The 17847-nt window shown below is 34.3% G+C and overlaps 2 protein-coding genes across 4 annotated transcripts; both read right to left on the reverse strand.

Annotated features, from left to right (window-relative positions):
- Positions 1-1132: 1132 nt before the first annotated feature.
- On the reverse strand, positions 1133-8199 carry LOC131928663 (protein piccolo). 3 transcript variants are annotated; one of them, XM_059284737.1, is made up of 10 exons: positions 8169-8199; positions 7219-7287; positions 5630-6865; positions 5267-5402; positions 4417-5196; positions 3739-3850; positions 3499-3570; positions 3298-3376; positions 2746-2775; positions 1133-2247 (listed from the first exon to the last, which is right to left on the reverse strand). In XM_059284737.1, exons 2-10 carry the CDS (start codon positions 7249-7251, stop codon positions 2098-2100), a joined length of 2628 nt encoding a protein of 875 aa, XP_059140720.1. In that variant the 5' UTR covers positions 7252-7287; positions 8169-8199; the 3' UTR covers positions 1133-2097. The 3 variants fall into 3 exon arrangements, with proteins under 3 accessions (XP_059140720.1, XP_059140721.1, XP_059140722.1); XM_059284738.1 differs by having other exon boundaries at positions 8098-8181; XM_059284739.1 differs by lacking the exon at positions 2746-2775.
- Positions 8200-12804: 4605 nt separating this feature from the next.
- On the reverse strand, positions 12805-17759 carry LOC131928657 (N-acyl-phosphatidylethanolamine-hydrolyzing phospholipase D-like). Its single transcript, XM_059284732.1, has 6 exons — positions 17539-17759; positions 15718-16019; positions 14991-15177; positions 14309-14457; positions 13814-13928; positions 12805-12941 (listed from the first exon to the last, which is right to left on the reverse strand). The coding sequence occupies exons 1-6, from the start codon at positions 17695-17697 to the stop codon at positions 12819-12821; spliced, it is 1035 nt and encodes a 344-aa protein (XP_059140715.1). The 5' UTR covers positions 17698-17759; the 3' UTR covers positions 12805-12818.
- Positions 17760-17847: the final 88 nt, after the last annotated feature.

Raw genomic sequence — 17847 nt, forward strand, 5'->3', positions numbered from 1 at the left:
ATTATTTCTTTATTTTTCCGCCTGATCTTTTAATATAAACTAATTTTTGTGTATCAATGCCATGTATACAGCATGTCAGATCAAATTAATTACAATTAAATTAAGGAGACTAATTAACATTTATCGGCTTCGCTGTTAAAAAAAATGTCGAATTTAATACTTTGACATTCTAAGAAATTATTATTTTGTAAATTGAACATACTGATCTGTCCACTGTAACCTTCCACCACAATACAGAACACAGGTCTCATATCTATTGTCATTTCTTCATTCACTTTCTAATGTAAACTTGCAAGTGATTCCTTAAGCAGAGAATCATGTACACATTTTATAACAAATAAGAAAAGAAATATTTTTTAAATCTCTATTTTCATGTTAAATATATTTATACAGATACTAATTTAAGAAATTTTTTTTGTTGAATATTGTTTAAATTATAATGGAAAATTTATTTAAAAAATAAGTCATTTCTTAAATGTTAAACACCATAATTTAAAAAAAAAAATGATGTAGACTATGAGTAGGTTGTGTCCCATCCCATAGCTGTGAATGAATGAATCCTTTCATGACATCACAAAAACTTGGATAGCAAAAGATTTCACCATTAGTTGTGAGAACACTGTGTGTGTCCATGCAGCCTAAATATAGTGTAGACAACTCTAGCAAAAGAAATGTGTGCTGTTATTGCTCTTGTCCAGTTTAGAGGTGAAAGGCTCTAAAAATCAAAATACTGTAACAAACTTAGATTGATGTGTGCTTTAATTTTATCTTTTTTTTTTGGACTGTAGATGGAATTCACTGGCAAAGGCTAAACAACTTGTACCAGGTTATTTAGATTTGTGTGAGTGAATTAAACTATTCAACATGATTACTTTGTTTTGGTTTTTAATTCATTGCTATAGGCTTAAGGGATGAAAAAAAAAAAGGAAAAACATTAAGTGAAGCAAGTTTTGCTGCAACTACAAGTTTAAAAATGGCTTATACTTATAATATATGTATATATTCTTGCTTTGATAAAACAAATCAATAACACTAACTTTGAAAAAAAATTAACAAGTAAACAAAGGAAAAAAGTATTTAAAAGACAAAGTTGTCAGTGAATTATTAGTTTTAATATTCTAATATTCTAAATTGATAATTATGTACATCATAATTAACTTTTCTAATTGTTGACTATAGAAAATTTTATGACAGCAAAGGAGTAGCTTAACAAATTAAGAAAATGATTAAGACATAGGTAATATGCTGTTTTTCTGCATATAGAAGATTAATATTTTAAAAAACAACACTTATCTGGAATATTTGAAGAAAATCATGTATGTTAACAGCCTGTTACAAGTTAATTTTTTTCAACAATAGTTTTACCAACAGGAGGAATTCATTATTTACAATTAATGAGAAATTACATGATTCTTTACTAAAATAATCGCTTTGAGAAATACATTACCAATTGTGGTTTTATTTTTAAATGTTTCAATGTCTTAAGTAGATACCTATTACAGCTAAATTTTATAAAGCTAAATGGCTTTAACAATGAACATCGGTTGGTATTTTAAAAATAAATATACAGTAGATATAAAAGATCACAGACTTATAGATGTTGCGCTAGTAAAGTGAAAATAAAGGTTGGAAAGAGCTATCGCTATCAAAAGTAATAAGAAAGCAATATTTGCTGAATTATACTAATAAAATACAGGTGATATATATAATAGAGCACAGAATACAATTTAAAATGGTATTAAAAATAATGATGAATCTTCAAGAACTATAATTTAAATAAACTATAAACGAAAAAAAAAACAATAACAATTAATAAATACGAATAGTTAAAAAATTAAACCTCTGATAAACACACATCTCAGATTAAATATTGTAGCTGCATTGAAAACTACTTGAGGTAACTAAAAATTAAAAGAAAGAAGCATTTTTGAAACAGCTAAACAAATGGTTTTACATATTGGAAGATACATTTGGAAAATAACAATTTTGTAGTAAGCAGGCGCAAATAAAATTCTAGTTCACAGTACTTTGCCATTGGTTTGATGAAAAACTGCTAAAAACCACTTTACAGGAATTAAGATGGAATCAACTATAAAATTATGAGGCTCCCTCTTGACCTGAGCGAGACCTCTTGGTACAGAAGTGAGCCATGTCATCAGTTGGTATAGGGTTTTTCTTGACAGGTGACCACATGGACTGGCGTCTGGGTGCCACATCTGGTGTATTTTGCACTAGAGCTTTTTTTGGCTGGAGAAAGTTAATATATGTTAATCGGACGATCGGTGATACAAGTTGTTAAATACAAGAATTTTCAAGCTGTTTTAATTAATTTTTAATAACCAATTACCTATCAAAGAATAGGATTGTTATACATTGTAAATTGATCTAAATATGTTTATTATTCCACTAATATCAATATAGCAACATGTTAACAAAAGTAAAACCTAAAATAAACAGGATTCCTCTAGAGCCAAGATGTACCCAGAAAGCAAAAAGTAAGTTGAATATTTGTATTAATAACTTGAAAATGATGGCGTCGGAATTATACGCAATACATCATCACAAAAAATACTTAAGAATTTATTTGTTGAAAAGTTCAATTTAAATAAAAGCTAATTTTCAAATTGGATAAATATTATGAATGTAAATAAGCGTAACAAGAAACACTTCATAAATGTAAATATAATATATTTATATATATACATATATATAAAACATTTTCCAAAAGAAAAATTGCATTCCTACCTTAAACGCTTCTGAATCATCCCCACTACCCTGAAATTTTGTATAAGCAAAAAGCAAATAGTAGAATATGGGAAATTAAAAAGCAAGGCTAGAGTTACAATTAGTAGCTTCATTTAGATCATTACATAATACCTGTGCACATGCAAACAGACGAATTAAAATACTTGGTTAAATGCCAAAAGGACTTTAATATACATAAATAATTATCACATTATATTGAACATCCATATTTTAAGCTTAGAAGTCTCAGATTTTTTTAATTATTTCAGAATACAAGGTGTTTAAGTTTAAGTTATCAGTTACAATTTAAGCTTAGATTCAGTAATTTGTAACTTGATAAAAAATAAAATTGTGAGAAAAGAAGTCTTTATTAAATATGAAATCACATGAATGACTTAATATGAATATAGAGGATATGGCTTTTATAAAGGAAGTTGGAAATTTTATATCTAAGAATAAAATAATAGATACAAAGGGATTTTCAAGATTAGTAGAGAAGGGGAAGTGTCCAAAATACCAGTACAAGTTTGTTAGAGAAAGAAATGTCCTTACCCTAATGCCAGAAAATGGAGATTCAAACGAAGGTTTGCGCAGAGAGGAACAACTGGAAGTGGACCCAGAGCTGGAGTGGCTGTGTAAATAATGTGTTCATTAACGTTAATATCAACAATTGAAATTTTCATTAACTACTGCAACAAAGGCATCGAATGATTGAAAGGGTAGAAATTTGTAAAAAAAAAAAAATATTCTTGCCTGGAATTACGAAATATTCTTGTTGGTGTAGGTATAGATGTTTTCTTCCCATTCTTTGTATTGGCACTGTCACTAAAAATTGTCAATTAAAATAAACAATTAAAGAAATTATATTTCAAACAAAGTATATAAAAAAGGATCAAAACCAAAAAGTATCGTAAAATACTGGGTCTTAAAAACTGATATGTCAAAAATCAAAAATTTTTTCTAAAAACTCAAGTAAAAAATATATTAGCAAACCTGACAGCTGAGTTATAAAAAGCAGCAGATAGTCGCTTTGGTATTAAAAATTTGTCCATTTTTAAAGGTGTATCACCAGCAAAAGGAGCATCTTTAAAAGCATCATCTGATGCTGAAAAAAAATGTAATGATACTGCTTACATAGGGTAACTGATGTGCAGAATTGTTAGGTATGTAATATCTTGATCAAGAATCCTAAATTTGTTTGCCAGCTCAAGTTCAGAGGACCTCCTTAAGTTAATCCATTAGGTAATTCAGGACAATAACAACAAACTGGTTGTGCTGCTGACTCCATCACTACACAAGATTACTTTAATGTAGCAAGTGTTAACTTTAGCCTTTAGCGTTAGATATGGGGACTGCATGCTCATGGTATAGAGCACATGCACACAATTCTCGAGTACAATTTAAGGGCTTATGTTTGTAAAATTCTCTACCACCCTGCTCATATAAGGATTCTTCTGGAGCCCAGAAAAGTAAAGCATTTAGGGCATAGAGTTGGGCACACTATCCCTGCATATTCAGGAAAGCAGATGAACTCTACTTCATCTGTTCATGGACTGTCTGGTATCAAAAGCTACATTTTTAAGAATAAACCCATTTTGAAAATATATATCATTATATTGCCTTTGAGGTTGTTTAATAAAGCTGTTTTAATTTTTCAAGAAATACACTTACAAATATCGACAGTCCTTGAGAGCGCTGTGTCTTCTTTAGTAACAGTTCTGGAAAGTGCTGTGGACTCATCTTTGGTAACAGTCCTAGAGCCGTCTGTGGGGAAAATAGCTTTTACAGGCGCCGGTCCTTTCTTTGGAGTTTCTATCTTTTTAGTGCACTCACTGGGAGCAGCTATTTTCTTCACATCTCTACACGAATCTTTTGTGTTTCCTTTCAGCCCATTCATAAGCAGAGAAGGTTTGCTGAACGTTTTGGGCATGTTTGGCAACTGCTTGACAGCCGTGGCACCATTCATGGACAATCTTTTGGATAACTTACTTGCATTTGAGCTCTCTGAGACCTCTGCTGGACCCAAGGATAACTTTTTGAAGCTCTTTATGACAGCTTTTGGTTTCTCGTTTGAAAACTCTGATGGGTTGGTGTGATTTTCTGGGATCTTAGCCAACATTTTGAGCGGGGGTTTCAGTTCCCTTGAATGCTGAGGGGGCTTTAGTTCCCTTGGCTGTTGTGGAGGTTTCAGTTCCCTTGGCTGTTGAGGGGGTTTAAGTTCTTTAGGCTGTTGAGGGGGTTTAAGTTCTTTAGGCTGTTGAGGGGGTTTAAGTTCTCTTGGCTGTTGGGGAGGCTGGAGCTCTTTAGCCTCAAGAGGTGGTTTGCTTGTAGGTGGTTTCAGTTGACTATCCCTACGAACAAGCTTGGAAACCCGAGGTTGGGGTTTAGTAACTGTTCTGGAGAGCCCGGCATCGCCAGCTTTAAGTGTATCATCATTTAAAACTGGCTGGCCTGGAAAATTTAAAAATTTCAGTGCAAAATCTTTTTAAAATTGAAAAAAAAAAAAAATTTAAATTTATACCTGCAAGCTGTGATTTTGCACCGGATGAACCTATTGACTGTCTTTTGAGCAGCGGTTTAGTCTCACTGGGCTTGGCTATGGAAGATTTAGTCACTGGTACTTTCAACTGAAGACCCGTGCTTCGTCGCTGCTCTATCTATGTGACAATTTAAAAAATTTGCACCACAGATTTCTTAATTTATAATGCATTATTTAAAAAAAAAAAATAATATTACGTTTTAGTTTTAAGAAATTGAGTAACCTAAGCATCAATGAAAATTAACCAAATGGATGTTGTTTCACCTAAGTAATATGGTTAGTCTCTTAAATCGACTGAGTCAAATGTTCAACAAAAAATTAATAACTAAAACAAAAAAGACTTACTTTATTTGCTGGTTTATTATGAACTGTTGACAGTGACAGCCTTCCTTGTTTTGGCTGCAGAGTCTGTTTAGTAACAGTGCCTGGTGGTTTTAAGTTATCACCTGAATTGGTCACAACAGCATTATCAGGTACAGCCGGCTCAGTGCAAACCTCTGGGGCATTTTCATTTCTATGATCAACATCTACAGTCACATTTCTAACATGTTTATGACTAGAGTTCAATGGTTTCTCATCACAAGAAGGCACTTCCAATTCCTTGTTTTCAGCTAGTTTATCTGTTTTGAGTTCAGACCCACACTGATCACTTTGTGCTTCCGGAGCCTGATTTATTCCCAAAGCACCAGGATGGTCTATCCTTTTCCGCCTGGTCTTTTTAAGCTCTACTGTTCTGCTATTAACACGCTGCATCCCTTCAAAAACTATCAGAAGTTCCTCAGTATCCACAGGATCTTCCTCTGAGCTTGGAGATTGAAGCAAAGCATCAACTTTGTCTTGAACCAGCTGCTCATTAGCACGGTTTCCCTTGTGTGAACTTTGGTTATTAGTATTAGTCAGTACAATATCTTGGTCACATGGGATACCATTAGATGTTTTAGTGTCTGGACTAGACAATATGCTGGGGGAGTCTAGAAGGTCATACGTGCCTATTCTTCCTCGCGGTTTTATGGTGGTAGTGTTGGCACTGACTAAAGGTGTTTCACTGGCCTGCTCAACACTAGACCTAATCTCATCCACTGGAATTGCTATATCATAGGTTCCTTTCCGTGTTCTTGTCTTAGTTAAAGTAACTGTACCACAGTTTTTGTTGCTGTCATTACAGGGGCGAACAGGGGTTACTTTAGAATCATCTATATCTTCTATCACAGGGGAAACCTCCATAATCCCTGTCAAGAATTCCTTGAATTCTGCTGACGTGGGGCACTGAATTTTTGGACTTCCTTTACCCTCTCTGGCCTTCTCTGGTGTAGTGTACACATTTTCTTTATTTGAAAACACATTTGATGAGTCTTTTAGAGGGGTTTTTGCTCTAAAAGAACCATTAACCTTTGAAGTGGTTAGTTTGTTTCTGATATCATCTTGAATGTTTTCAGAACCAATATCAATTAGATTTGGAGGTGAAATAGGACTTAGTAGTACTAAATCTTGAGGCTCTGCTAGCCTTGTGATGAATTGGGGCGATTCAGGAACCATCAGTTGATCTGAAATCATATTCTGAATATGTGCAGCTTGGCTTGCCTGGAGGAAATAATATGAAAGATAATTCGTGGCACAAATTGAAAATAAAAAATCCCACACATTTAAGAAAAAAAAATTAGACCTAGACCCTATAATTATATATATGTAAATATGTTTAAATGTAGGCCTATATGTGTAGCCTAATGACACTAATGTGTAAACAACCTAATTATCAAATTAGGCCTATAAAAAATGTTTTTTAGGCCTAGGCCTAAATATTAAATAACTAATAAACTATCAATCCATTGGAAAGAAAATTGTCATAATTGATAATAAGTAGTAAGTTATTGTGCAGACTACTCCACTTGTTAAATTATCTAATTCATTAATCCTACATTTAATTTACTACTTACAAAGTCGTCCCAGTTGACAGGTGTTGAAGACATGGTTCTAAATTATCACAGCCAGATATAACACAAGAACTGAAATAAAAAATTTTTTATGAACATCATTTCTAGATCTGGATCTTAAGGAGTAATCTATTTAACTTCAATTTCAATACAACGAGCCTGTCAGTTAGTTGAGGCTGCCCATGGAGGCTTTCTGCTTGGGATACAACAAAGGGTCAACTCGAAATGTCAACCCTATATCTAGCTCTAAATCTCAAAAGTCTTTAAGCTTGGTCTTAGGGCTTATTTAAACTAATTTACTAAGCTTGGTCTGAGACTAGAGCTAGATCTACTATCTAGTAGTAACAGTCATTTAGTTCTGTTAAGTTACTAACTAAAGTTAGAGTTAGGTAGTCAGTCTTGCTTGATTTGTCACTTTCTAAACTTTCTTGTCTTACTCAGTCTTACTGGCTTAGATTCTAGATCTAGATCTGCTGATCTAGTACTTAACTTAGGTACTTATTTTAGTGAGACTTTTAGTCACTCTTTTTAATATTTAATATTAGTCCAGTCCTTAGTGGTAAAAAAGGTAAAAAGTCATGAGTCACTCATAGCATAGTCATTCATAGAATAGGTGAGATCTAGTCTAGTCGATCTAAAATCTAAATCTAATCTAGATCTGAGACTTTTTAAAAAATATATATAGATCTATATATATTTTTAAGACTTCAGAGTAGAGTGTCGGTGTAGACTGTAGAGAAAGAGTCTGACTGAAAATGAAATCAAGTGAAATCTGAAAGAAAGAGTAAGAATGAAGATTGACTCATCTAGATCTAATTATTATTATCTAGATTCTAGATAATCTAGATCGGGTAGATCTACTTTATTTTATTTAAGTGTAACCTAATCAACAAATTGGTTTAGATTATTATAGTCTAGATTCTAGATCTAGAAATCCATTCAACATTATTTACTTCACTGGAGCTATTTCATATTTCGTGATCCGAAATTTGATTTAACGTAAATTTAAAGTCACGTGACAATTATTTGTAAAACTGTTGGCTATCTTGTAAAAGGCAGGAATCCAACTTTTACCATTATCCTAAAAAGTGGGCTGAGTATGCTAGATGATCTATTTCTAGATCTAGATGTTAAATTGATGAGATTCAGCAATAATTTTAAAAATTGTATAAAATAGTTCAATGCAACTACAATACTAGGGATGTGAAGCTGGAAATTTGCGACGTAATTTTTTATTGGGGGGGAGGGGGGGGTATTTTTCAAATTCTTGTGTGAGATGGGATGGGGGGGGGGGGGCTGAGGTAGTAAGAATCATTTTGATTACGCTATTTTTTCATGGACAATCTAGAATGCTAGCTTGTGAGTTGGCAGGAGAAAATATTGGAAGACATAGCCTAATTAGACAAGTATAATACAAGGAGAAGAATGAAAGATGTAACGTAATTATGAGATCATATGTGGCGCAGAGGTAGATAAAAATAAAAGCCCATAAAATAATCAATAATCTCTTTTTGGAAAGTGCGATCGGAATGTCTTTCTAAGGTCAGGAGATGTGATTTCTTTATATATAAACGACATGCCAAGCAACTGACGTGAAAGGCGTCTTAATCGGAAAAGTAATAAAGAATCGGCCTGGATGTAGAGCTTTCGACTGTTAACCCGCAAGTCTCGTGTTCGGATCCCGGGCTCTAGTCTGTAGGACATCCCTGAATCCACCTAACTGATGGGTACCTGCCACATGTTAGGGAGACCAAGGGAGCTGGACATAGTACTGACCACACTTATATCCCCTCCCCTTGTACTGGCTTGTACTGAAACAAATTAACTATAGGGGCCCACTTCATCTACTTCATGTGTCTCGGGCACCAAAGGGAACAAAAGATGTTGAGATAATTTTATGTGTCGGAGTTCGTCAAAGATAACTAGCGGTGTTTCTTCCATGCATCTCTACGGAGTGGGGCGAAGAAAGTCCACCGCCCCCCCCCAATGGAATTTATATAAAAAATATATACTTTTAACAGTGTCCGCCCCACACCCCCGAAAATTTCAAGCCCCCCCCCCCCCCCCCCCCCCCCCCCGGAGAAAAAAGTCTGGAGGAAACACTGATAACTAGTTATAATCAACCCCGAAAACAAGCGTGCTGATAACTTACACGAATGGTAGAGCAATGGTTCGGCTATGGCGACAAATCTTACACCTACTATATTAAATCCCACAACCTCACACTGCAGATGGCTGAAGCCGCATTTCGCGGCTCATGGGACGGATTGAGTTAAGGAAAAGGATATTGTACATCAATGTTATCGGTTTTTAAGAAAATTGTTATAGTTTAACTACTAGATGTTTTAAATACTCAACATCCTTTTTTTCTCTTAAAGTCAACCCTTTCAACTTTCAATCACGTTATGTAGGTTATTCAAAATTGTTCTCTAATAGCCATACAGTTCAAACCGAGTAAAACATGTTTTTTCTGTCTCCTTCCCTTTTCCCCTCGGCTTTTTTCTGGATTTTACTGAGCTTTGATTTTTCAGCTCAGTCTGGACTATTTGGACTATGCTGGTGTCACTTGTACCCACATCCTAAAACATTAAAAAATATGGTATTATGTTCAGAGGCGTAGCGAAGGGGAGTGGGGGGGGGGGGGACATATGTCCCCGGGCGCCGACCTTAGGGGGGCGCCAAAATGGGTAGGAAAAACAAATTGAAAGTTTGAAGGGGGGGGGTGCAAATGAAAAGTTAGAGGGGGGTGCAAATCGAAAGTTTGAGGGGGGGGGGGTGTAGATCAAAAGTTCGAGGGGGGTGCAAATCGAAAGTTTGTCCCCGGGCGCAGGGAAGGGTCGCTACGCTTCTGATTATGTTTCAGTCATGTCGTAACTAGGCGCCTTTATTGACCAACATAATACATGCGGACCAACAAGATAGACGCCTTCGTTAGCCAACAATTAGTACTGGCCCTGACCATCTAAAAGGTGCCTTCGTTAACCAATAGTTCAGGACTGACGCCGGCCTCAAGATAGCGCTCTTATTAGCCAACAATAACATACACATGAGACCAGGTTGGCGCCTTCACTAAACATTCAAGCCTTGGCAAGATGGGCGCCTTTTTTAACCAGCAGTTTTTGCACACGCTGATCACAAGATAAGCGCATGTATTTCACTTTCATCAATTTAGTTATTTTTTTTATCGCAGACTGTTCTTTTTCCGAATAGGCGCCACTGTCCCAAAAAAAAATGCTCGCAGGGGAAGCGAACGCTTCCAAAACACCCGCTGGATACGCCGCTGATCATAATTTTTATTAATTTCCAATAAAAAAAAGCGAATACTAAAAAAAAACTACAAATTAATTTCATGTACAGTTTTGCTACACTGATTCATTACCAACCGTAGGCTTTATAGATTTAAAAAGTTTTAAATCAAGTTGGACTGACTTTCTACAAGATATTTGCTTACAAAACCGTACAAAGATCTAAATCTAGACCCTACGGCTTTCCTGGAATTTCTTCGATAGATTTCGTCCACCCTAGAAAAAACTACAAGGCAGCAGTTGCTTGTGGTAAGACTTTGTTCTTCTTAGTGGGTTGCTGTCCCCCTTTTTAAACGAGCCTCATCTGCCTGATGTCCGAACACTATAGTCTTCTGTGTTAGGGGTCATCCATAAATGACGTCACACTCGTAATTTTGTGACGATGTGTGATGAGGGGGAGGGGGGGGGGGTGTCAGATGTTGCGACGTCACATTTTTGCATTATAAAAAAGCAATGTTAGAACACGAATTTTAGACGTTATTTCGCGTTTCAGATAACTGTTTTAATAAATTGTAATAGTTTAGACAAGATTTTGGAAAAATATCGATGTTTAAAAAAAATTCAACTGCAATTTTGAGATGGGTTGTAGGTTGAGGTGTGACGTCATTTTAGGGGGGGGGGGGTCTGGCTTTTTGTGACGACGTGTGACGGAGGGGAGGGTGGTAAAAAAAAGCGTGACGTCATTTATGGATGACCCCCTTAGCAATCATGCACTTACTTGCTCGACCAAGCCGTCCCCGTACTATGACCAGTGGCGTAGGCAGGGGGGGGGGGGGGGTTAGGGGGGGTCAAAACCCCCCCATAGACCCCTCGGTATATATAAAAAGTATGAGGGGGGGGGGGTGCAAATCGAAAGTTTGAAGGGGGGGTGCAAATCGAAAGTTTGAGGGGGGGGGGGGGGGTGCAAATCGAAAGTTTGTCCCTGGGTAAAAATTGGAACCCCCCCTTGAGACGATCCTGGCTACGCCACTGACTATGACTCAGTAGGTTAAAGTTAAAGTAAACACTACAGACATTTCTTTAAAACCATATTAGTTTTTCAAACTAAATCACTAACACGTAAAAAAATAAATCAAAGTAGTTTGTATGTAACAATATGTATTTTATAAAATAAACAAAACATACTATACAGGCTGTTCAAATAAATACTATCAATTACTATATGTATAAATTGAGTTGAAAGTGGATTCCTCATAACTATAAAAGAACAACCTTCAATTCTTTGTGCTGTTGTTATTTGGTTTACCTGAAGTAAAGTATAAGATCTGATATGAATAATAAATATTGTAAAAAAAAGTTAAAAAATGTAAATACACCTCTCAGGACTGTGTCATTATTTTCCTGTTATAAATATGATACATAAATGAAAGTACAGCACAATAAATTAAAATTGTAAAAAAATATTATTTCAAAAATTGTTCAATGCCATCTCGAACTTTGCACCGTGTCGAAATAAAGTAAATACACCTGTAGCATTGCTACATGTGGTCAATTTAAATCAACTGATGCATCCATTGTAAGTAACATTTAAAATGTAAGCCTACTAATTATTTAAATCAATAAATGTGGTTAGTATGTAGTAAGTATCATTAATAATGTAGTCCTATTATCTATTTACATCAATTTATGTGTTAGTAAAATACAGGCTAACTATTTATATAAATCAATTTGTGTGTTAGTGTCTAGTAGGCCAATCATTAATAAGTTTACAATTTTTGTGGTAAAAAAAACATTCAAAAAGGCAGTAATTATTTTTTGAATTAAAAATCTTTAAAACATTTAAATAGAAAATACATACAGAGTTAGTTTTTGTGTTTGCTCCAATTATTCTTACAAATACATACATACTTTAATAAACACTTACATTTGTAGAAAATGTCAAAATAAATAAATTTATAAAATTTAGCTTTAACTTTAGAGGCAAATTATTATAATAACAGTTTTTATTTATATTTTTGTCAAAATAAATGAATTTATAAAAGTTAGGTTTAATGTTAGATGCAAATTATTATAATAACAGTTTTTATTTATATTTAATACATTTTTTTTTAACAACAACATTTTTAAAAATCCATAAAATATAGAAAGGTCTACATAATGGAGAAAATGTGTGTATACTAACAAATCAAACTAATATATATTTACAAAATCACTTGACAAGTGGTGTATAGAAGTGAGATTGTATGTAAATAGGCCTATAGCATGGAACAGAAAATTATATATATATATATATATATATATATATATATATATATATATATATATATATATATATATATATATATATATATATTAATTTCATTGCTCATTATTTCCTCCTATCACAATCACATCTCCATGTTGAACTGTTATAAATGAAGAGGGAGACAACTCTAGTTTTTTTACTTCCTCAGCAAGCTTTTGTTTAGGTTCCAGATAAAACTGAAATTTGGAAAAAATTAAATTTGAAAACTTCATAATGAGGCTCTTTTTAGTTTTCTAGACTGGTGATTAAAACATGTTATTAATTTTATTCTCCTTTAAAAAATAGGGAAAAATCTGTATTTTATTTTAAAGGGGGAGGGTAAGGAAATTATCTACTTCTGAGTACATAAAAAAGATTAAATGACAGTTTTGTTATAATGCTGGGCACTTTATGACATACTAGCACATCCATATTAAATTACAAACTACCATTTAGTGAGTTAAAACCAAATCTTCATAACAACATTAATGGTCCAACATAAAGTGAATATTCATTTGTTTATGTTATGCTAATGTTTGCTCTTCATTACGACAATAATATTCCAACATAACACAATATTGAATTGCTTATGTTATACCTATATTTGCATGATTGAACTTTACTAGATTTATTATATTTCAGTTATTCTGCTTCATCCTTATTATTTCTTAACTGAAAGAATGATATAATAAGACCAACATCGTGGACTATCTACATGCTGTCTCCAGATTTTCAAGCTCACTAAACAATTTTTCTCTAAGTGGGGTGCACTGGGACCAGAGTCCAGACAGCTTATAATGGCACAGCTTCAGTCTTGTAAGACATGGTAGGTGTTCTTTGTGACCATACCACTAGGTCAAGTTAAATATGTTGGTTTGAAATGACAAATACAACATCTACAAACACCCCAGAGTGGGTTTAAATAATTTACGATTACATCAACATATTTGATGTGTAGACTTTAGTGTGAATTGTCTGTAAAAACTCTATTATGAAACAATAAGTTTAATTCATTTACAATCAGAACATTTCTTATTGCATGTGTTGTTGTCTAAGTGAAACCTCGTACTTCTTTTGATAGCCTAAAAGTCCCCCAGTGTATACCAACAGAAGTCTGAGATTTGATATCCATGTGAATTTTAACTGCTTCTTCTGGGTCAACATGTTGAGGAGCTAGAAACCACCTAGATAATTACAAGAGAGAAAAAAATATGACAGAAAGAATACATAGATTTATGATACAAATTGATAGTGTATATTCAAATATTTTGGACTATGGGTCTTTTGCTACAATATTTATTTTTATTCTTGAAAAAATGTACAATTCATGTTCATAAAGACTAATCAATGATTGTTGAAAGATGATTAAGGATGAATTTGACAAATATGACTAAATTGATTGTAGAATAAGTATCAACTGTATTATAAAAACACATTATTTTTATACTTTTTTTCAAAGTTTGGTGTAAATGAAAGTTAAATAATCTGAATTTAATATAATAAAACATAATTTTTATGAGAACTATTCATTTTAACTTCATAAAATATAAATTTTTAGCACTACCTTGGATTGTATGCTCCAATGGGGATAGTTGACAATGTGAAAGGGCCGTAACGTTTGCCGATTTGTTTAAAACCTGCGCAGTAGCCTGTGTCTCCAGCAAAATAAAATTTATGCTTTGGTCCTATAACACACCAACTGGTCCACAGGACCTGAAAAATAGTTAGCAATGTAAAAATAAGAAAAACATGTAATATACATAAAAGAATAACATAAAAAAATATTTCATGCGTAAAAACTACTAAAACAGTTTTAGTGGTCAGCTTTTACAAAACTTGATTGTCGTTAAGCCTGCAAAGTGCAAATTAAAGTCAAGTTTGCAAATTATTAAGTTAATTTGTAAGGATAGCAAAATAAATTATACCCCATTTTGTTGATATTTTTTTTTTATCATGTTAACAGTGGATATTTTTTTTTTACGATTGCTGGTAAAGAAGTATTAATTTTGTAACACCTATATAATACTAAGTCTAGAAGTTTCAGGCATATTGTATTTTTGTGGCAACAAATAAGGCTGTAGGATAGAGTGTAACATACATATATAATACTGCATTATATCATATATCCAGTTAATATTGATACAAGCTAAGTAAAAATTACATGTATGGTTAGCAATTATAGAAATAACTAAAAACTCAAAACATCTGCTGAGAGTAAAAACAACAACATTAAATGTTTTACAAACCTTATTTGTGTCATTTAGAGAACGCTTACACCAGTGCTGGCAAGGAGTGCTGACTATTCTGATTTCTGATTGGTCACTGTGGATGTGTTCTTGCCACCAGGACAGCTCCACAACATTAGTACAGCCGGTGTTACTCATCCAGGTTTTAAGGCCTTTTGGTACATACCATCTTAGCTTGTCACCAAATCTAAAAATAGATTACACACAATATTGATGGTTTAAATACTCCTAACAGGCAATGCATATATCCTTATTCTGTTCTTAAAATTTAATGAATAGCAATTTAAAAAAAAAACAATTTTAATTTTAATTTACGTGTTGATAAAATAAATGTTATTGCTAAAAAAAACATTATAGTTTATAGCAGCAAACGAGATGGAACAGTCTCTCTGATGGATAGATTTCATTTTGAAAGGACAGATAACCTTATGGCTGAGCAAGCCAAGGGCATGCTAGAAATTCAAACTTGTCACTCACATTCTCATTCAAAGAGATATGCCTAGAGAGGAAGAGAGGGGACTGCTAGGCACGCTTACAGCTTGTTTTCTAGTGTCTCCCAGAAGAGAATTACATATATAGATAGATAATAGCAGGATACAATGTGGGGAGGCAGACAAATAGTTCAATAGTTTAAAAGGGAAGGAGACGGTAAAAAAAACTGTTTTAATACTCGTTAGGAAACAAATAATTTAACTATTTTTTTACATAAAAAGTAAATAATTTGAACCTTCTGTTTAATGCCAGCACCGTCCCATAGTCCAAATGATCGTAGTGGTTATGGCTTATGAGAACACAGTCAATGTTTGGTAGCTGGTCCACTGTACATGGGGTTGGCCTGTATCTTTTCTCTCCAAGCCATTGGAAGGGAGAGCACCTGTCACTGAAGATGGGATCTGTCAGCAAGGTGATGCCATCAAGTTGAACAAGCGAGGTTGCATGACCGACCCACATGTGGCGAACTCCCGATGTAGGTGATGATGCAAACTTCGAGAAGTCTGGCTTAATCACGGGCAGTGTTTTATCTAATTCCTAAAAATAGATGTTAATTAAGTAATGTAATAATTTTTTTTTACTTGAATTTGTATTTGGAGATATTCTTGTTTTTAATAAAATCAAAGCTGTAAATAATAAATAGGCCTTTAGTTTTTCAAATCTTGTCTGAACTCTGTCAACATGGAGTATGAATGTGTATCTTAAACAGTTTCTATAACAATTTATTAGAACAGATTTCCAAACGTGAAATAACAGCTAAATCTTGTTTTCTAACATTGCTTTTTTATAATGCAATATTGTCACATCATCTGACCCCCCCCCCCACCCCTCTTCACACCCTGTTACAAAATTACAGACCCCCCTTTCCCCCTGCGAGTGTGACATTTATGGACAATCCCCTAGGCCTAAATAAGTTTCTATATATAATTCTCTTCTGGGAGACGCTAGAAAACAAGCTGTAAGCGCGCTCCCTACCGCCCCCACCCCTACATGGTCTGGTGAGCTTTGGTTCAAGCTAAATGTTTACATTCGTGAAGCGGGGTTTTTTGGTGAAGGCTATTAGGGGAAGATAATTTAGTTTGAAACGATTTTTTTAAACTTAGGGGAGGTAACTAAGAGGAGGCTGCTTTCACAGGGCGGGGGAGGGGGGGGTGTAGGGTAGGGGTTGGGGGAAAGGAGGGTTGGGGGAAAGGAGGGTGGGGGTAGTATCGTCCTTAATGACCTACTGATAGTGTTTTAAAGGAAATATTTTTAGTGACAGCATTGGTACTGTCGAATTCACAAATTATGAATTACTGAAAAGTAGAAAATAAAACAACTAAATAGCGGCGTATGATATATCGCGGGTCGGCTCGTCATAATTATTTAATTACTTCTAGGGCCTATAGGTCAACTAATAGGCCTAGTTACTTAGATTATATATAATATAGGCCTATATATAATAAAAGCCACTATTAAATCATGTACATAAGCCTCTTGTATAGGCTTGGGCCTACTAACTTACAGTAGTAATTAGTGAATTAGGGGCCAGTACTAATTAATTAAATAAAGCTAATAGTAGTAATAGGCCTAGGGCCTAGATCTAGGCCTTTAATACTAATACTAATACTAATACTAGAATTATAGCCAGAGGCGTAGCGAGGGGGGTGCGTACCGCACCGGGTGACACCATTTAGGGGGGGTGACACCAAGGCTAAAAAATATCAAAATATATAGAGAAAAATTTGAGGGGGGGGGGATGGGGGTGCAAATCAGTAGTTTGAGGGGGTGCAAATCGAAAGTTTGAAGGGGGGGGGGGGTTGCAAATCGAAAATTGAAAGTTTGTCCCCGGGAAGGGTCGCAAAGCCTGTGGGGGGGGGGGGGGGGTGACACCATTAAGTGCTGCACCGTTTGACACCCGACCTCGCTACACCACTGATTATCCATAATAAAATTAAATACAAAATAGCCTAGGCTTAAATAAATTGTAAATAGGCCTAATAATTTAATAAATATTTAATAAAATTTAAATCTAGACCTAGATCTAGATCTAATTGTTTTATTTACTGTAACTTGCCTCTTTGCTTGGTATGTTTGCTTCACTTGACATAAACATAAATTTTAACAACTTGCTCAGTTGGGGTTCTTGCCATGTTTCCCATGGATTATGGAAGATGCCTTTGCTTTCTACTGGCTGCACTAGATCTAGATCTAGATCTTCTGCTGTCGTATCCATGGTCTTACTGTAGTCTTACTAAACTAGAATTTATTAGTAAATTTCAACAGTCAGTACAGTGTACACTGACATTGTAGATCTAGATCTATTTTACTTTTTTCGCTGACTCATTGCACACCTGACAATCAATTCTTATTCTGCATGATTGAG

Source organism: Physella acuta, unplaced genomic scaffold (genome assembly GCF_028476545.2).
Source record: "Physella acuta isolate Inbredline_101_S28 unplaced genomic scaffold, ASM2847654v3 ptg001529l, whole genome shotgun sequence".
NCBI lineage: Eukaryota > Metazoa > Mollusca > Gastropoda > Physidae > Physella > Physella acuta.